A 20,630-nucleotide genomic window follows, 5' to 3' on the forward strand; every position below is an offset into this window, starting at 1 on the left:
CGATCTGCTTGATCTGTAGTTGTCAGGGAGAGACAACTTTGTGTCTTTATTGGGCAACGAGCAACCAAGGCAAACATCCTATTGTATGTCATATCAGTTTCAAGTATGAAACCTTTCTCAGGGTGGAAGATCTTACACTTGCCATGTTGCATTAGCACTGCAAGTCCCCTCTCTTGTAGTTGACTGATACTTAACAAGTTATTCTTTAATTCAGGTACAAAGAATACTTCTGTAATCACATGCATGGTCTCATGCACTTCCATTCGCATTTTCCCTTTGCCTTGCACACTGAGACTGAAGTTGTTTCCCAGCTTGACTGACTCTCAGAAATTGGCATCCATTTCAATAAATGCTTCCTTGCTACCACACATATGCTTGCTACACCCAGAATCAAGAAACCAAACATGCTCCATCTCAGCTTCCTTGACATCCACATGTGCCATTAGCAGCATTTCTTCCTTTGTTTCTGCAAAATTAGCCTTAGAGTCCTTAGCCTTCTTAAGGCATTCCCACTGAAAATGCCCTAGCTCGTGACAATTGTAGCATTCTAGGATAGACTTGTCAAACCCAAATCTACCCCTTCCTCTTCCTCTTCCTCTTCCACGATAGGAGCCACGACCACCACTTCTTCCTCCTTGTTGGACTCCAGTGGTTACTTGGAGAGCTTGTTCATCCACCACATGCCGACTCATCCTTTGTTCATGCACAAGAAGACTGCTCTGAAGTTCATCAATGGATAGAGTATCCAAGTCATTCGACTCCTCGATCGAACAAACAACATAGTCAAATTTTGAAGTCATAGACCTCAAAATTTTCTCAATGATCACTATATCTTCCATTCTTTCTCCATGCACCCTCATCTTATTAGCTATAATGAGTGTTCTTCCAAAGTAATCATTGACAGTTTCTCCAGTCTTCATATGCAATACTTCGAACTCCTTTCGAAGTGCCTGCAACTGAGCACATTTCACACGCGCTGTCCCTTGATACTTCTGCTTCAAGGAATCCCATATGTCCTTTGCCGTGTCCTTCTTCAAGATCGTTTCCAGGATTGAACGATCAATGGCTTGAAACAGGTAGTTCTTGGCCTTCAAGTCTTTCAACTTCAGTTCCTCCAGTGCCTTCTTCTGCAAATCACTAGAGTCAGCTCCTTCTGCGACTGTAGTAATTCCTGTCTCCACTAGATTCCAATACTCCTTGGAACGCAGAAAGTTTTCCATAAGCATACTCCAGTGATCATAGTGCCCATCGAGCCTCGGGATGGCAGGTTGCACAAAGCTATTCTCGGATGTCATGTTCTTGTTCTCTTACACACACAACTGTGTTTGCAGATTTTTGGTCAGGCCCCGTGATGGGGCTCTGATACTAGATGTTGAAACTGAACTAGGTTAACGTAAAGCTTTTGTGAACACAAAGTATATTGCACTGATAAAACTCGGGAGTATTCTTATTGAACTCAAAGACATCAACTAGCTATTATATAGCTTTACATCAACCAGAAAGTGAAATAACAACCCACGATAAACAAGCCCTAGAATCGTGATAATCGACTAAGTCAAAACAGAAAACAAACAAACTTGTCCCTCAAGTGTAGGAGGGTTATTAGCACGTCCAGGAATAAACCCTAGAATAAAGGAACCCTATCATCAAGAATCTCGGATAACTTCAACAATATGAACTCATTCGGAAAGAGCAATTCATTAACATAAGGGTTCTGAACCTCAGCAGATGCAAAGGTCAATCTTTTCAATCTAATAATTTATGAACAAACAAATTGTTCGTGTTTCAGAATGCTGTCACTGCGTCTCAGCACTCTCACCGATAGGAGGACGTACTTGCACTTTGTTTTGTGATTCGAAACAATGTGGAGTTGGACCCTACTTTGCTAGTTCAATCTTCATATGCAAGTGCAACACCAAACCTCCGCCAAGCAAAGTAATGCTCACAACACAACATTCAAGTCAGAAGATCAACTGATTCCGAATTTGTACTTCTGATCAGTTACGCTTGAAGAACAATTAACGGATACCAGTACAGCACTTGGAGCCTTCTCTTCATCCTCACCATCTCCCCCCTCCTCAAAGATCGCATCAGATTCCATGCAGCTTTTGTGGTTTTGAACTACAATGCAATTATATTCCCCGGCAACAGTTCCTTCTGCATTGCTTTCAATACTGAGATCAAACCTTATTCTTTTGTGAGATCGATTCTCATCGTATGAGTCATCACCAGGTCTTGCTGCCTCATGATTTCTGCATTCCTTGTATTCACTTGAATATGACCTGGACTCATAGTCAAGCGTATATTAATTGATTTCCTCCTTAGGCTGGACACCCCTTAACCATGAAGGTCCAGGAAGAAAAAGGCCACCATTTCCGCTCGCACTTCATCCCTATACCATGCGCAGCAAGATTTGTAAGAGCAATTAATACATGCATGTATGCATAAATAAGAAAGAGAGAGAGAGAGAGAGAGAGAGAGAGGACCCGTTGGATTGCTTCCAGAAAAGCATCATTGAGATTGGTGCACCCTTCCATATGAATCCTTGTCATGGAGGTTAACGACTTATCCAGGCCTGGAATTTCAGTGAGTTTGGGGGAGTAATTCAGATGCAATTCTCTCAATCTCGACATCTCCGAAAAATCTGGCATTCTTTCCAATGTAACGCACTAATTCGCTTCCAGGATTTCCAACCTTGTCGGTAAATTCGGAATTGCCTGAAGCATTGTGCAATTAGCCAACTGTAAAGTTTGAAGCTTGGAAAGGCCAGTGAGGATAGGTAGTGCAGTAAAATCATTGCCTCTTAGATCTAACACTTCTAAAGAAGATATAGACCCGAGATCCTCAGGAATTGCATCATTTGTTAAATTGGAGTTCGCAAGAGAGAGATATTTAAGGCACTTCAGTTGTACTATGGAAGGGTGAACCTCGGACAAACTCTTGCAGTCTTTGAGTATCAATCTCTCGAGATTGGGGAGTTTTGAAAAGTCTGGTGATCTTTTTAGGCGACAGCAATGATCTAGATTAAGAAACTTCAATTTCTCAAGCCGCTGTGACACAAAAACGAAAACAAAATTAAATTCCAAACAGAAGAGAGAAAGCATGATGTCAGTACTTACAAAACCTGGAAGAAAGAATCAATAGGTTGGTTAAAATTATGCAGTACCACGTCAGAGTCCGTCCAAACTTGCATTTGGCTATGACTCAGGTCGACATCAACTAGGTTTGGTAGATTAAAATCTTCTGGCGTGACCTCTAGAGGAAACTCAGGCCAACACAGCCATGTTAGCTTTTTGGAAAGATATGTGCAGTTTCCCGTGAACTTCACACTTTTCAGCATGAGCAACCTCAGCCTCCGCATCTCTCTAAATGCTTCTGTACTGAAGCTAGGCTTGTCAGATTCATGCAAATCTAAAGTGAGTCCTTCAACGTCCTTCGTTCCCTGTTAGAAAAGAAAAAAAAAATAGGTAAGAAAGGAACTGCGAAAAGACGATTTATACACATGAAGCAAAGCCATGAATTGGATCCATCAAGTAAGAATTAAATATGAAAAGGGTTATTTGTATGTGGGATATGCATACACTTATCTTTCATTGCATACATTCTTATACTACAATTTGATTGCAAATGTACTTACAGATATGTTACTCAATACGTCTTTTACATCGTCCTGGTCCCACAATCTACAACGTTTTCCAGTGATGGTAGGAGATTTTGCACGTACAATTTCTCTGCCCATATCTCGAAGCAAATCATGCATTATAAGGTTGTTTCCTTCATCAACAGTTACAAGGCACCGATCATGGAGTTCTCCAATTCCTATATCTGGGTCGAAGTCACAGCCATCTAATATTGTCATGACATAGTCCTTGTTCATTCCAATAAAGAAACAAGATATGTCAAGGAATATAGCCTTCACGTCATCGTCAATTAGCCCATCGTAGCTCATTTTAAGCTTTTCATAAATCTTCCCGTGAGGCTTTCTTTTCAATTTGCGCAGTGCACTTCTCCATTCTCTTTTGGTTTTTGAACTTAGATAAGAACCTAAAACTTCAAGCGCTAGTGGCAACCCACCACAGTAATCAACAACCTTATTTGCGAGTTCGAGATATTCATCATCGTTAGGATGACTCTTCCTGAAGGCACGCCAACTAAGAAGCTGAAGAGCTTCTTCATTATTCATTGTTTGTGCCAAACACGTCTTATCGACTCTAATGAACTTTAGCAATTGTTCATCTCTTGTTGTTACAATAATTCTACTCCCTCGACCAAACGACTCGTGTTTTATAGCTAACTCTTCTAGTTGATCCACAGAGTCTACGTCATCAATTATGACAAGTACCTTTATGCCGCCAAGTCTTTTTTGTATCTCCTTGGTTCCTTGATCCACACTACTTACCTCTATGTTGGCCGGTTTCGAGATATCACAAAGAAGTTGGTTTTGCAGTTTAACCACACTCTCTTCCCTCACTTTTGAAAGGAAACTTTTACCTTCAAAGCTTTGATGAACTCTGTTGAAAATGTCTTTTGCAACCGTTGTCTTCCCCGTTCCAACCATGCCCAAAATTCCAACAATGCGGACATCATCCGATCCTCCAACATCTAAATCATTGATGATTTCTTGCACTCGAGAATCTATTCCAATTTCTTTGGCAGCCACGTTTAAGTATGTGTTGTTCAGTTTTCTAGTGATGTCGTTGACAATTTTCCTTATAAACTTACCTTCGTACCTGTTAACAAAAATTTCCAAAGTAAGAAAGAAGTAAGAATCATAAACTGCAGGATTAAACTCAACTAATAACTTTGTCATGATAACAACAAAACAATGGCACATTATATTGATCCATGTGATTAGCTCAATTCGACCAAACTGATAGATCAAGCGTTTAGAAATACTCTCTCTCTCTCTCTCTCTCTCTCTCTCACTCACACACACACACATCAGGTTTCTAATCTTTGCATTAGCAGCATTACAATGTGTAAACTGATCAAGGTTCTAAGCCCTATCATTTTATAGTTTATTGACATTTTGTAGTAGAGGCTTAAGAAAAGCCAACACTTGAAGTTGGTAATTAAAGGTTGCTAAACCAAAACTAATACATAACAAGCATGATGGCGAACAGGGGCTATAATCCAGGTAGTTTTTTCGTGAAAAGTTCGAATATAATCCGCATATCAATATATATCTTACAGTGTAATTCACCCAAATTAAGCCTAACTCAAGTTAATTTGTATGTTTACTCAATTTATTAAAACAATTCCTTCATGACTCTAGTTTTTAATCTTAAGTCTCTATGGCTTATTGATTTCTCCATATTATCTCTTGAATTTCCGTTGAAAATTCTTTTTAGCAACCAACAAGTCACCCTATAACGATTTGCTAGCCCACCCTGGTAAAAATTTCTGGTTCCACACTTGTAATACATCATCCTGTAAAATACATGCTATGTATGTAAAAACAGTAAGTTAAAAAGTAACAGAGAAATTACCCATCAGCGTTTCTAAGGTTCCCACCACACAAATTTGCAGCTTCAGTAAAAGCAGATCTCCACCTCTGGACTTTATCTGTATCTCCATTGAAGCGCTCTGCATGCTTCTGAAATGCTTCTGCAACAGTACCAGTCTGGTTCCTAACATCCGTCGGATCGACGTTGTAGAATATTGGCAGAACGATTTGCCCAAGTGTTCTTCTGCACTCCATGATCTTTATTGGAAGTTGTCTAATGTACTTTAGGGCACGGATTCATGCATGGCTGAGTTTGATCTCTTAGTGACATGTTGTCAACTCCTTAATTCATGGAGTGGACATTTAGCTTCCCAAAGTATTGTGTAAGGATCTCAAGTATGGGTTGGCATCCTCACTTTAGCTAAGTTATGGGCTAAAGTGATGGTCTTAACCCTACTCTTTTGTCTTCCATACCTTGTCTTGTCCCTTACCTTCTTTCCTTATTTTATTCTTCTTTTGCTTCTCTCGGAACTAGGGCAGGTACTTAGGGTTGGTGTTTGCTTCTCTCTTGTAATCTCGTTTTGTGTTTCTCTATAAGAGTGTTCTCACTCTCTTGTAACACACAGAAATATACAACTCAATCTTTGAAAAACAACATGGTATCAGAGCAGGAACTTTAACCTGCTCCTGCTATACTGCTTTCCAAAATTCTTCAATCTCAAAAATGTCGCAAGAAAATCCGGCAGCTTCAACGGCGGATAGCTCCCCGGAAATTTCCTCCGTAAATATGCATGAAGTGGATGTCAACCCAAATCAAAGGTTAAGCTCAGTCGTATTGAATGAGTTCAATTACTTGCCATGGTCGAGAGCAGTGTCATTGGCGCTGGGTGGTAGGTCCAAGTTAGGGTTCATAAATGGAAGCATCAAAGTTCCTGATGCTTCCTCGTCAAACTATGAATCCTGGCTGAGCAAAGATCAACTTGTGATGTCATGGCTCTTGAATTCCATGGAGCAAAAGCTGGCTGAAATTTTCAGCTACTCAGAATCTTCTTATCAACTATGGGAAGCAGTCAGGGAAATGTATGGCAGCCAAAATAATGCTGCTCGGGTCTTCCAGTTAAAAAAAGACATCTCCGATTTACAACAAGATGGGAAGCCATTTGTGCAACTCTTGGGAAGTATGAAGACCATGTGGAACGAGTTGGAAACTTATCGACCTCATACGACAGATGCAGCATTGCTACGAAAGAGGGCAGAAGAAGACAAGATTTTCCAACTCTTGTCCAGTCTTGACTCAACATATGAAGATCTGCGATGTCACATACTCATGAACACAGAACTACCTTCCTTTCCAAGCGTGTGTGCAACGATTCAACGTGAGGAAGTAAGGAGGAAAGTCATGAACATAAGTACTATGCCAAATGTCCCGGAGTCTAGGGCATATGTAACTAACGAAAAAAGGTACAAAGGAAAGCACCCTCACCTAAAGTGTCAACACTGCAATAACACAAGTCATGTTAGGGACACATGCTGGATTTTACATCCAGAATTAAAGCCAGACTTCATGAAGAATGTACCAAGGATGAATCGTACCCCACATCGAGCGAATTCTGCATCCACCTCCATCTCCAATAAGGCAGATTCATTCAAGAATTTCACAGCCAACCCGACAGAACTCATGAATGAGTTCCTGTCATTTCTACAAGGCAAGAAAGGAGGTGATCAAAAAGACAGTACCAAGGGCATGGAAGAAGGAACATCAACAACAATGCTTGGCAAGTTCACAGGTTTTTTGACAGACACAAATCCTGTGCCCCAAGAAGACATGCCAGGTCTTATGAAAGCCTTTAAAACTGCACTAAAATTAAATATGTTGCATGATTTTTGGGTTATAGATTCGGGTGCCACAGATCATATGACCAACCTTGTGTCTAATTCTCAAAAATTTGAACGATTGACAAAACCTTCTCAAGTCTCAATAGCAGATGGAAACCAAGTAAAGGTTCTAGGAAAAGAAAAAATCAAGTTGATGTCAGATGAACTCGAGTCTGTAGCTTTGTATGTTCCTTCCTTTCCATTTAAACTTCTATCTGTGGGAAAGATCACAAATACCTTGAATTGTTTAGCCATTTTTTCTCCTCACAATGTGATTTTTCAGGACTGTGTCACCAAAAGGACGATTGGTGAAGGGTTTTACTTAGACGGTCTCTATTACCTGTCAAAAAGCAATCCCAGAGGTCTTCAAACCAAGTTCGAATCCACTCATGATGCTTGGTTGTGGCATCAACGTTTAGCACATCCTTCCTCTCCCATTTTGTCAACTTTGTTCCCAAATTTAGGAAATGATGACATGATTTGTGAAACCTGTCACTTGTCTAAAGACACTAGATTATCCTCTAAATCTTCTCTTTCTAGAACAAGTAAGTGTTTTGAACTTGTTCATTCCGATGTATGGGGACCAACTAGTGAATCGTTTGATGGTTACAAGTTTTTTGTGATTTTTGTGGATGACTTCTCTCGAGTTACTTGGTTGTACTTACTAAAGTCTAAGAGTGAGGTTATAGAAGTATTTAAAGATTTTCATAACCTTGTAAAGAACCACTTTTCATCTCAAATACAAACCTTGCGATCTGACAATGGCACCGAATACATGTCCCATATCATGAAACATTATTTAAGTGCTCATGGCATCATGCATCAAACGAGTTGCATTGGAACCCCTCAACAAAATGGGGTAGCCGAACGTAAAAATCGAGATCTTCTTGAGAAAACAAGAGCACTGATGTTGCAAATGCATGTACCTAAGAGGTTTTGGTCACAAAGAGTTCTGACAGCTGCATACATCATCAATAGGTTACCTAGTCGAGTCTTGGAACACAAGTCTCCCCTAGAGGTCCTGAAAGGAAGAAAAATTGATGTCTCACATCTAAAAGTGTTTGGTTGCATCTGTTTTGTGCATGTTCAATCTCAACACCGAGACAAATTGGATCCCAGAGCTGCTAAATGTCTCTTTCTTGGTTATTCATCCACTCAAAAGGGATATAAGTGCTATAATCCCCAACTAAGGAAAGTGATTGTGTCCAAAGATGTTAGATTCCATGAGACTAATTCTTTTTTTAAACCAAGTGAAAACATAGACCAAGGGGATGACATCCTGGACCTGCTTCCATTACCAAGAATTGGACCTGAGGATTTACACCACGAAGAGCTCAGTCTCAGTCTCAGTCATGACAACACAGACACTGATCTCCAAGATTCCCAACCAGATGAGTTCATACAAGATGAAGGCAGTGAGAACCAAGACAACCCTCCAAATGTTGCTGAAGGGTTACACGAGAGTGAGCCTTCTCTCCCAGAACCCCGACGCAATCCCCGGCGTGATAGGCAACCTCCCACCAGGTTTCATGATTTTGATATATACAAACCAAAGCATCCAATGTCAAGTTATGTGTCATATCAAAAAGTGACCCCTTCGCATGCAGTCTTCCTTAACAACCTTTCTAGTTACAGGGAGCCTCAAAGTTTCCATGAGGCTAACCATCAGGCTGTGTGGCAGGAAGCAATGAGAGATGAACTCAATGCTCTAGACCAACACAACACATGGAGCATCACCAAACTTCCAAAAGGAAAAAAGGCAGTGGGTTGCAAGTGGATCTATAAGATCAAGTTTCATGCAGATGGCTCAATCGAGAGGCATAAAGCCAGGTTAGTGGCTCGAGGGTTCACTCAAACATTTGAAGTGGACTATAAAGAAAGATTCGCGCCAGTTGCAAAAATGAACTCAGTAAGGGTGTTGTTGTCTGTTGCTGCCAATAAAGGTTAGTCTATGTATCAAATGGACGTGAAGAACGCCTTTCTTCATGGTGATCTCGAAGAAGAAGTTTACATGCGATTGCCCCCTGGCCATCCTCAAAGTCAGGTCCCTGATCTGGTGTGTAAGTTGCATAAGTCCATTTATGGACTGAAGCAATCCCCTCGTGCTTGGTATGCTAAACTAAGCTCAGTTCTTCACAGTGCTGGTTTCAAAAGAAGTGGAGCTGATTCATCATTGTTCGTACGTACTGGAGCTGGTGGAAAGTTAGTTGTGCTGATTTATGTGGACGATTTAATAATCACTGGTGATAATGCTTCTGAGATCTTCAAACTCAAACAGTCACTACAACAAAAGTTTGCGATTAAAGATTTTGGGGTGTTAAAATATTTTCTTGGGATTGAAATGGCATCGTCTCACAAGGGTCTATTTCTTAATCAACAAAAATATGTCATGGATCTTCTCAATGATGCTAACATGAGTGAGTCAAAGCCTGCCACCACCCCTCTCGATAGCAAGCTCAAACTTAAAATGGGTGGAACTCCCCTCTCAAATATTAGTGCATACCAGAGGCTTGTTGGTAAGCTAATCTACCTAACTATCACCAGACCCGATATCTCATATGCAGTGAGCATTGTCAGCCAATTCATGCACACTCCTTCTGTCGATCATTTGAATCTTGTAAAGAGGATCTTACGTTACTTGAAAGGGTCTGTGGGACGTGGTATTCTCATGACAAAGAATGATCACACTCACATCATGGGGTACTGTGACGCTGATTGGGCAGGCAATGCCATTGATTGCAAATCCACTAGTGGTTATTGCACCTTTGTTGGTGGAAACCTGGTCACCTGGAAAAGTAAGAAGCAAACTGTCATTGCCAGATCAAGTGCCGAAGCTGAGTATCGTGCAATGGCCTCAACAGCTTGTGAATTAATCTGGCTTAAGGGTCTTCTAAGCGACTTAGGGTTTTCTGCAACTCTTCCTATGTCTCTATTATGTGACAACCAAGCTGCCATGCATATAGCTTCCAATCCAGTGTTTCACGAACGAACGAACGAAGCACATTGAAGTTGATTGTCATTACATTCGTGAGCAAGTGCAATCTCAAGTAATTCGGACACACTACACCAGAAGCTCTGATCAACTGGCTGATGTTCTCACAAAGCCCTTGCCTTCTCATCAGTTTCAGCGCCTCCTGTCCAAGCTTGGATCCATCAATCTTCTGGATCCAGCTTGAGGGGGAGTATTGGAAGTTGTCTAATGTACTTTAGGGCACAGATTCATGCATGGCTGAGTTTGATCTCTTAGTGACATGTTGTCAACTCCTTAATTCATGGAGTGACATTTAGCTTCCCAAAGTATTGTGTAAGGATCTCAAGTATGGGTTGGCATCCTCACTTTAGCTAAGTTATGGGCTAAAGTGATGGTCTTAACCCTACTCTTTTGTCTTCCATACCTTGTCTTGTCCCTTACCTTCTTTCTTTATTTTATTCTTCTTTTGCTTCTCTCGGAACTAGGGCAGGTACTTAGGGTTGGTGTTTGCTTCTCTCTTGTAATCCCGTTTTGTGTTTCTTTATAAGAGTGTTCTCACTCTCTTGTAACACACAGAAATATACAACTCAATCTTTGAAAAGCAACAATCTTCTCCAGCTCCTCAAGGCACCATCGGGATTCCGCGTACCGTTTCGAGAAGATGACGACGGACATCCTGGACCGTCTGATCGCTTTCACCAGTTCATCTGTTATGTTTTCTCCTCTTGGAAGTTCGTTCTCGTCAATGAAGACGTTGACTTTGTTGTCTTTTAATGTCCAGTAGAGGTTGTCGGTGAAGGTCCGACGCGTGTCTTCGCCTCTAAAGCTCAAGAACACGTCGTGCTTCCATTGTTTCGAGGAAGAGGGTGAAGATACAGAGGAGGGATCAACGGTTGTGATGGTAGTGTCCATTGATTGTTGTTGGCAGAGCTTGTGGTTTTCCCAGATGATCTGCAAATACCATCAACTACTCGCATCAGTGACCCTTCAGTCTCCGTAAATCACGAAGGGAAAATGTTTTTCCCGTCCACAGCTTAAAATCCAACTTTACCCCTCACAATTAAAGTAATATTATTCGTATCATATTTTTATATCATATGTTTATAGCATCTGATGTGGACAGCCACATTATTTGAAAAATTTACAAAACCTAATAAAACGAATAAGAAAGACTCCTCGTATACCACAATTATCATTTAATCAACAAGTTTTTCTTAATTATTAGTTTATTAAATAATGAACTAAATTTAAAAATCTGATTAATTCAAATGATGTAGTTGTTCACATCAAATGCCATATAAGGTGGTATGAAAATGTGGTATAAAAACATGATATGAATAGCAATACTCTTAAATTAAAGTCAACAAACCACCTAAAGGAGAGATTTTTCAGTGTGACTGTCATACGAGGTCGTACATCACGTGTTCTTATATAAATGGTGGGATATGTGTGTTAAAAGATTACTAACTTAAAAATTAAAATTTTCCACCACAAACATAAAAACACTTGATGTATCATCTGTGTTTCCGTCACAGCTAAAAATTTCTCCACCTACAGGTCAACAAACCATCAGTCAAGTCCACAACCAAGAGGATTATCTTCCCTTTTAATATTCTCCACCTAAAGGTCAACAAACCATCAGTCAAGTCCACAACCAAGAGGATTATCTTCCTTGTAAATTGGGGAATTAGGTGTGGCTGAAGGATGATGCAGGGTTTTTCCTCTGTTTTCGATTAATAGTCTTTATTTTCTCAATTAGATATTAGTTGGGTATTGTATTCTATTGTATTGCTCATCCAGATTTATTTGCTTTTATGAAAAGCCATCGTATTTCAATTTCCCTTGGGCGAGCAAATCTGCGCACTTCGATCCAATTATGCAGATAGAAAAGCACTTCTTTTCTTGTGGACTGATCTGTGCACTTTGACTTGAATTAATCATAAATTTTGCTGTAAGCAGTTATGGATACAAGTACAGCCCTTGAAGCCTCACCTTCGTCTTCACCGTCCTCTTCCTCCTCCTCCTCCTCCACCACCTCGTCCTCCTCGCCCTACGATGTATTCATGAGCTTTAGCGAAGACACGCGCAAAACCTTCACGGACCACCTCTACTGGACAATGAAAGACGCCGGAATTGACTTCTTTATGGAGGAGAACGAATCAATAAGAATAGGGGAAAATATATCAGACAAGGTGAAGCAAATAATCGAAGGGTCTAAGGTTTCGGTCATCGTCTTCTCAAGTAGGTATGCGGATTCCATCTGGTGTCTTGAGGAGCTGGTGCAGATCATGGAGTGCAGAAGAACACTGAAGCAAATGGTTCTGCCAATATTCTACGATCTTAGTCCGTCAGATGTTATAGGTACTTTTGAACTAGCATTTCAGAAGCATAGAGAGCGCTTCCATGAAGATACAGATATACAAGAAAAGCTACGGCGGTGGACAGGTGCTCTTACTGCAGCTGCAGGTTTGACAGTCCGGGTTTTCAGAACTACTAATGGGTAAGTACGTACTTTTCTCTGTTTGTTTGTTCATTATTTCTTTAAATCGTCATTAACAGTTATGCTTAGATTTGAGTTCTCTATCATTTCTTTTTATTTTTTTTCAATCCAATTCTTCTACCGAAATTCTCCTTCTAAATTTCATCAATCTTTCTAAATTTAATGTCAAAGTTGAATTGCTAGAGTTCAAGCCTTCTAAAGATATATGAGCTTGTTCTCCAATTTATTCTAGATGTGTGTGGCCTTATAGCTGCGCTCATTCAAATGGGAGCGGTGGTGCTCATGATTTAGGCATCGTTTAACAGTTCGGACTGTATTGACTATTTCAGTCGACTAGGATAATTAACCATCGACTAAATTAATAGGGCATTTGATACTCTACCAAATTAAAATGTTGACTATTTAATACAATGTTTGATATTATGCCGATCATCAAACTGTAATTATTTTTTATACAAAATTAATTTTAAAAAGATAATTGTTGAGAAGATAAATTATAAATCTAATTTTAGATAAAAACTTGGGTGCCTCAACTTTGATTAATTTCACTTAAAACAAAAACTTTGTCATGATACTTCCAGATTTCCCCAGATCCTTGCTTCTCACACATAAAAGCCAAAAATTCTCCATCTTCCTAGTGGGTAATCTCATGAGGCTAATGGTTTTTTAAGTAGTTGACAGTAAATGTTTGAGATGAACTCCGCATGTTCTTTTTACCAACCAAAAGTCTTGTGTTCAAGCCAAAGAAAGTAGAGAATTTGTGAAAAGGAGGTTAAAACTTAAAAGTCAAAAACTAATTTATTCCCCACGTCTTTGTGGTGTGTGTGTGTGTGTAATAAATAAATAAAAACTTGTTAAAAAGTTATAATGGCTTAAATAACTCGAAACACAATTTTTCATTTTCGTTCATTACCAATATAATGTTTAAGTATTTTTATACCTTTGAGTTCATTTTCTTTCATTATCAATGCAAAGAAAATAAATATGAATTTTTATTTTATATTTAAAATTTGACATATCATATGGAGTAATGTCCAAGTGTCATATAACTGTCAATTTAAATTTCATGTTCAAAATTTGACATTCCTTTTTGGAGATGATCTTATATGTCATTTCAAAAAACTTTAAAATATTTTTTAAAATTTATTTAATCTTTGCAGTTGCTAATAAATATTTGTGTACTTTTGCTTCATTTTCAAATATAACAACCAGGTATGAAGGAATGTTTATCAGGGAAATTATTGACAAGATCACTAAACTACTCCAAAGCCCGACTCCAATTGAAATAGCATTTACTGACAGCGCTAAGTCTCCCATTTCTACGCTTCCGGGGAAGTTACCTGGCACTGGATCTACTTCCGGCTCCAGCGAGTACCATTGCTCCAACTCCAAGAGGAGGTACGCGTCATTCATTACCCGCGCATTTTAGCTTACATTTCCTCTCCCCAGCTAAAATACACCTCCAGCACGGTTACCGAGACTATAAGAGTTGGTTGGTTTTTCCATAGTCTCAACGAACCATAAAAATGTTGGAAGTCTTTTGAGAACAAATGATACATTGGAGAATACCATATTCAAAGGAATTTAATGGTTGGTTCATTTAATCAAACATGGGAACTCTATGTGGTGCATGAACATATGGAGTTCCAAGGGTAATGCATTGGATGGTGCATTAGTGGTTCGACTTCCATTGATAGTGGAATAGTTAATTCTTGGACTCACTGGGATTTTCCATCCATGCATATGAATAGCGGTGGCATTTCACCATTGTAGATCATCCAAAAGACTATGAGTGAGAGTTCTAAGAGTTGTTCCACTCCAAGGTTGAGAGTGATAGTGTTCCACCATAAATTATGAGTTAGATTAACAGTGAGAGAGTGTTATATTTTCTTTTATTCATCAAGCCTTGTCTTTGGCTTGGTAAGATTGTTCTTGCCGTATCCATTATTTTAATATAGTGGAAGATTGATTGCTATCTTGTAGACGTAAGCAAAAATTGTTGAACCACCTAAATTCTTAGTGTCTATCGTTCCGCTTTACTTTTTATTTTTCCTTGTCATGTAATACCGTCAATCGTAACAGGAATGGACCCGGTCAGTATCCCGAGTCAGTTGCCGCCGATGGCGTTCCAGTGCCGTGCAAGAAATCACTCGTTCGACACCCGTCTCTTGTATGTTTCATTCATTCCTCTGCTTCTGCATTTTCCATTTGGGTTTCTTAGATGATTAGTGATTAATTGTATGTTTAAGCTGTTAATTATGTAGAAATGGCTTCTAGAATTTTGATTAATTAAGCTTACTTGCTATGAGTAGTTCTGTTTTTCGGAGTATTGAAGATCTGTTTTCGTAGCGATTAAATTGTCGAATATAAATTCTCTGGTCTTGGTGCAATTGTTGAATGTGTGAATGGGATTTTGCAGATGAAGACGAAAACAAAAGAGATGAAAGTTGAGCCGGGAGTTCAAGCAGAGGACTTTGAATCTGATTTCATTCCAATTGTCCGCTCCGGAGCATGGGCTGACATTGGGTGTCGTTTATGCATGGAAGATGTGTATGTCTGCGTGGACAATTTTATTGACGATTATGGGCTCAAGGATCATACCGATGGCCCAAGCGCCTTCTATGGGGTATTTATCGTCTTTCCACATGTTCTTACGAGTTTCCTAACACATTGTGCAATAACATTCTACTCTGAATTGTTTAGTTTTCATTTGTTGACTATATGCCTCAGTTCTTTAGAGGTAGATTTTTGTGGTGGTTGTTGATATTAAAACATATGTTTGGAACAATAACTATATGTGTTGCACTTGCTAGCTAATATATCCTTAGAATTTCCTAATTGAACATTCCTACCGTATTGGTTGCTCAGGTGTTTGATGGACATGGAGGAAAGCATGCGGCTGATTTTGCTTCATCCCATCTGCCGAAGTTCATTTTGGAGAATGAAGACTTCCCTACAGATATTGAACGGGTTGTCACTTCAGCATTTCTGCATACTGACACTGCCTTTAAGGAAGCTTGCACCTTGGATGCCAAACTTGCTTCTGGTACCACTGCATTGATAGCTCTTCTCATTGGAAGGTTGGATTTTTTTTTTCGTTTTCTCTACCTTGGAACTATTGATGCATGTATCATGACTGTTCAGACAGCCGACCCCGCTTAGTGGGATAAGGCTTGGTGGTGGTTGTTTGTTGTTTGTTTTCCTTTTTTTTCCTTGAATGAATTGTTGTCTTGTTTCAATGTAGATCAATGACACTAAAAGCATAATTGGGTTGTTACCCTAAATTGTAATTGTTGGTCTACTGCCTTCTGAAGCAAGCTCGCACTTAATTAGAGTACTTGGAAAGTTTAGGCTGCCTAGTAATATTCTGTTGAGATTAGTTTCTTCTTATGGGTGTGGGTAACTATGATCCAGTTGACCTGTTTAGTGTTTACCTAAGGTCAAGCATACGTGTTTAGTTGATTTATTGTGGTTCGATCTGTGTCTTCTCTGGTTAACCCGTTTATGTATGTCCTGAAATATTACAGATGTACCATGAGATGTGTGTCATTGATTAGTCATATGTTGATCTTAGTTTCTATTGCTAGGTTGTTGGTGGTTGCAAATGCTGGAGATTGTCGAGCAGTGCTGTGCCGCCGTGGAAAAGCAATTGAAATGTCAAGAGATCACAAACCAATTTGCAGCAAAGAGAAGCAACGGATCGAGGCATCTGGAGGACATGTGGATGATGGTTACCTTAATGGGCAACTTAGTGTTGCTCGTGCCTTGGGAGACTGGCATATGGAAGGGATGAAGGCCAGGGAGGGTGGGCCACTCAGTGCAGAGCCGGAACTTATGACCGCAAAGTTGACAGAGGAGGACGAATTCCTTATCATTGGTTGTGATGGGATCTGGGATGTGTTCAGGAGTCAAAATGCTGTGGATTTTGCTCGTCGGAGGCTTCAGGAGCACAATGACCCAGCCGCGTGTAGCAAGGATTTGGTTGATGAGGCATTGAAGAGGAAGAGCGCGGACAACTTAACTGCTGTCGTCGTCTGTTTCCAACCACAGCCTCCGCCTAATTTGATTGCCCCTCTCTCAATCTCAACATCTCCGAAAAATCTGGCATTCTTTCCAATGCAGCGCACTGATTCGCTTCCAGGATTTCAAACCTTGTCGGTAAATTCGGAATTGCCTGAAGCTTTGTGCAATTATCCAACTGTAAAGTTTGAAGCTTGGAAAGGCCAGTGACGATAGGTAGTGCAGTAAAATCATTGCCTCTTAGATCTAAAACTTCTAAAGAAGATATAGACCCGAGATCCTCAGGAATTGCATCATTTGTTAAATTGGAGTTCGCAAGAGAGAGATATTTAAGGCACTTCAGTTGTACTATGGAAGGGTGAACCTCGGACAAACTCTTGCAGTCTTTGAGTATCAATCTCTCGAGATTGGGGAGTTTTGAAAAGTCTGGTGATCTTTTTAGGCGACAGCAATGACCCAGATTAAGAAACTTCAATTTCTCAAGCCGCTGTGAGACAAAAACGAAAACAAAATTAAAATCCAAATAGAAGAGAGAAAGCATGATGTCAGTACTTACAAAACCTGGAAGAAAGAATCAATAGATTGGTTAAAATTATGCAGTACCACGTCGGAGTCCGTCCAAACTTGCATTTGGCTATGACTCAGGTCGACATCAACTAGGTTTGGTAGATTAAAATTTTCTGGCATGACCTCTAGAGGAAACTCAGGCCAACACAGCCATGTTAGCTTTTTGGAAAGATACGTGCAGTTTCCCATGAACTTCACGCCTTTCAGCATGAGCAACCTCAGTCTCCGCATCTCTCTAAGTGCTTCTGTACTGAAGCTAGGCTTGTCAGATTCATGCAAATCTAAAGTGAGTCCTTCAACGTCCTCCGTTCCCTGTTAGAAAAGAAAAAAAAAAATACGTAAGAAAGGGACTGCAAAAAGACGATTTATACACATGAAGCAAAGCCATGAATTGGATCCATCAAGTAAGAAGTAAATATGAAAAGGGTTATTTGTATGTGGGATATGCATACACTTATCTTTCATTGCATACATTCTTATACTACAATTTGATTGCAAATGTACTTACAGATATGTTACTCAATACATCTTTTACATCGTCCTGGTCCCACAATCTACAACGTTTTCCAGTGATGGTAGGAGATTTTGCACGTACAATTTCTCTGCCCATATCTCGAAGCAAATCATGCATTATAAGGTTGTTTCCTTCATCAACAGTTACAAGGCACCGATCATGGAGTTCTCCAATTCCTATATCTGGGTCGAAGTCACAGCCATCTAATATTGTCATGACATAGTCCTTGTTCATTCCAATAAAGAAACAAGATATGTCAAGGAATATAGCCTTCACGTCATCGTCAATTAGCCCATCGTAGCTCATTTTAAGCTTTTCATAAATCTTCCCATGGGGCTTTCTTTTCAATTTGCGCAGTGCACTTCTCCATTCTCTTTTGGTTTTTGAACTTAGATAAGAACCTAAAACTTCAAGCGCTAGTGGTAACCCTCCACAGTAATCAACAACCTTATTTGCGAGTTCGAGATATTCATCATCGTTAGGATGACTCTTCCTGAAGGCACGCCAACTAAGAAGCTGAAGAGCTTCTTCATTATTCATTGTTTGTGCCAAACATGTCTTATCGACTCTAATGAACTTTAGCAATTGTTCATCTCTTGTTGTTACAATAATTCTACTCCCTCGACCAAACGACTCGTGTTTTATAGCTAACTCTTCTAGTTGATCCACAGAGTCTACGTCATCAATTATGACAAGTACCTTTATGCCGCCAAGTCTTTTTTGTATCTCCTTGGTTCCTTGATCCACACTACTTACCTCTATGTTGGCCGGTTTCAAGATATCACAAAGAAGTTGGTTTTGCAGTTTAACCACACTCTCTTCCCTCACTTTTGAAAGGAAACTTTTACCTTCAAAGCTTTGATGAACTCTGTTGAAAATGGCTTTTGCAACCGTTGTCTTCCCCGTTCCAACCATGCCCAAAATTCCAACAATGCGCACATAATCTGATCCTCCAACATCTAAATCATTGATGATTTCTTGCACTCGAGAATCTATTCCAATTTCTTTGGCAGCCACGTTTAAGTATGTGTTGTTCAGTTTTCTAGTGATGTCGTTGACAATTTTCCTTATAAACTTACCTTCGTACCTGTTAACAAAAATTTCCAAAGTAAGAAGAAGTAAGAATCATAAACTGCAGGATTAAACTCAACTAATAACTTTGTCATGATAACAACAAAACAATGGCACATTATATTGATCCATGTGATTAGCTCAATTCGACCAAACTGATAGATCAAGCGTTTAGAAATACTCTCTCTCTCTCTCACTCACACACACACACACATCAGGTTTCTAATCTTTGCATTAGCAGCATTACAATGTGTAAACTGATCAAGGTTCTAAGCCCTATCATTTTATAGTTTATTGACATTTTGTAGTAGAGGCTTAAGAAAAGCCAACACTTGAAGTTGGTAAGTAAAGGTTGCTAAACCGAAACTAATACATCAACGTCGTAACTAGCATGATGGCGAACACGGGCTATAATCCAGGTAATTTTTTCGTGAAAAGTTTGAATATAATCCGCATATCAATATATATCTTAAAGTGTAATTCACCCAAATTAAGCCTAAGTCAAGTTAATTTGTATCTCTACTCAATTTATTAAAACAATCCCTTCATGACTCTAGTTTTTAATCTTAAGTCTCTATGGTTTATTGATTTCTCCATATTATCTCTTGAATTTTCGTCGAAAATTCTTTTTAGTAACCAACAAGTCACCCTATAACAATTTGCTAGCCCACCCTGGTAAAAATTTCTGGTTCCACACTTGTAATACATCATCCTGTAAAATACATGCTATGTATGTAAAAACAGTAAGTTAAAAAGTAACAGAGAAATTACCCATCAGTGTTTCTAAGGTTCCCACCACACAAATTTGCAGCTTCAGTAAAAGCAGATCTCCACCTCTGGACTTTATCTGTATCTCCATGGAAGCGCTCTGCATGCTTCTGAAATGCTTCTGCAACAGTACCAGTCTGGTTCCTAACATCCGTCGGATCGACGTTGTAGAATATTGGCAGAACAATTTGCCCAAGTGTTCTTCTGCACTCCATGATCTTCTCCAGCTCCTCAAGGCACCATCGGGATTCCGCGTACCGTTTCGAGAAGATGACGACGGACATCCTGGACCGTCTGATCGCTTCCACCAGTTCATCTGTTATGTTTTCTCCTCTTGGAAGTTCGTTCTCGTCAATGAAGACGTTGACTTTGTTGTCTTTTAATGTCCAGTAGAGGTTGTCGGTGAAGGTCCGGCGCGTGTCTTCGCCTCTAAAGCTCAAGAACACGTCGTGCTTCCATTGTTTCGAGGAAGAGGGTGAAGATGCAGAGGAGGGATCAACGGTTGTGATGGTAGTGTCCATTGATTGTTGTTGGCAGAGCTTGTGGTTTTCCCAGAGGATCTGCAAATACCAAGTCAACTACTCGCATCACGAAGGGAAAGTGTTTTTCCCATCCACAGCTTTAAAGTAATATTATTTTTATCACATCTGACGTGGACAGCCACATTATTTGAAAAATTTACAGAAATCCAATTGAATGAATAAGAAAGACTCCTCGTATACCACAATTATCATTTAATTAACTAGTTTTTCTTAATTATTAGTTTATTAAATAATAAACTAAATTTAAAAATCTGATTAATTCAAATGATGTGGTTGTCCACATCAAATGCCATATAAGGTGGTATGAAAATGTGGTATAAAAACATAGTATGAATAACATTACTCTTAAATTAAAG

General features: G+C 39.6%; 1 protein-coding gene and 2 pseudogenes across 6 annotated transcripts in view; 1 reads left to right on the forward strand and 2 right to left on the reverse strand.

The window, feature by feature from the left end:
- Positions 1 to 17,236, forward strand: part of LOC137731234 (putative protein phosphatase 2C 22) — a 44,615-nt gene extending 27,379 nt beyond the window's left edge. For 3 of the 5 annotated variants that reach the window (XM_088685454.1, XM_088685452.1, XM_088685453.1), the window contains 4 exons: positions 14,875 to 14,962; positions 15,212 to 15,418; positions 15,661 to 15,872; positions 16,380 to 17,236. In XM_088685454.1, the coding sequence (XP_088541580.1) occupies positions 14,875 to 14,962; positions 15,212 to 15,418; positions 15,661 to 15,872; positions 16,380 to 17,022 (1,150 nt within the window). In that variant the 3' untranslated portion in view covers positions 17,023 to 17,236. Of the gene's footprint in view, positions 1 to 11,948; positions 12,793 to 14,004; positions 14,191 to 14,874; positions 14,963 to 15,211; positions 15,419 to 15,660; positions 15,873 to 16,379 lie in introns of those variants that run through there. The other 2 variants (XM_068470339.2, XM_088685455.1) reach the window with 2 other exon arrangements.
- On the reverse strand, positions 1,727 to 5,707 carry LOC137731055 (disease resistance protein RUN1-like; annotated as a pseudogene). The gene is made up of 5 exons (XR_015956479.1): positions 5,490 to 5,707; positions 3,638 to 4,730; positions 3,167 to 3,442; positions 2,487 to 3,050; positions 1,727 to 2,392 (listed from the first exon to the last, which is right to left on the reverse strand). The product of XR_015956479.1 is annotated as a disease resistance protein RUN1-like (transcript).
- Positions 17,237 to 18,009: 773 nt separating the features above from the next.
- Positions 18,010 to 20,253, reverse strand: LOC137731245 (disease resistance protein RPV1 pseudogene; annotated as a pseudogene).
- Between the last annotated feature and the right edge of the window lie 377 nt (positions 20,254 to 20,630).

Source organism: Pyrus communis, chromosome 15 (genome assembly GCF_041283825.1).
Source record: "Pyrus communis isolate YQ-2024b chromosome 15, ASM4128382v1, whole genome shotgun sequence".
NCBI lineage: Eukaryota > Viridiplantae > Streptophyta > Magnoliopsida > Rosales > Rosaceae > Pyrus > Pyrus communis.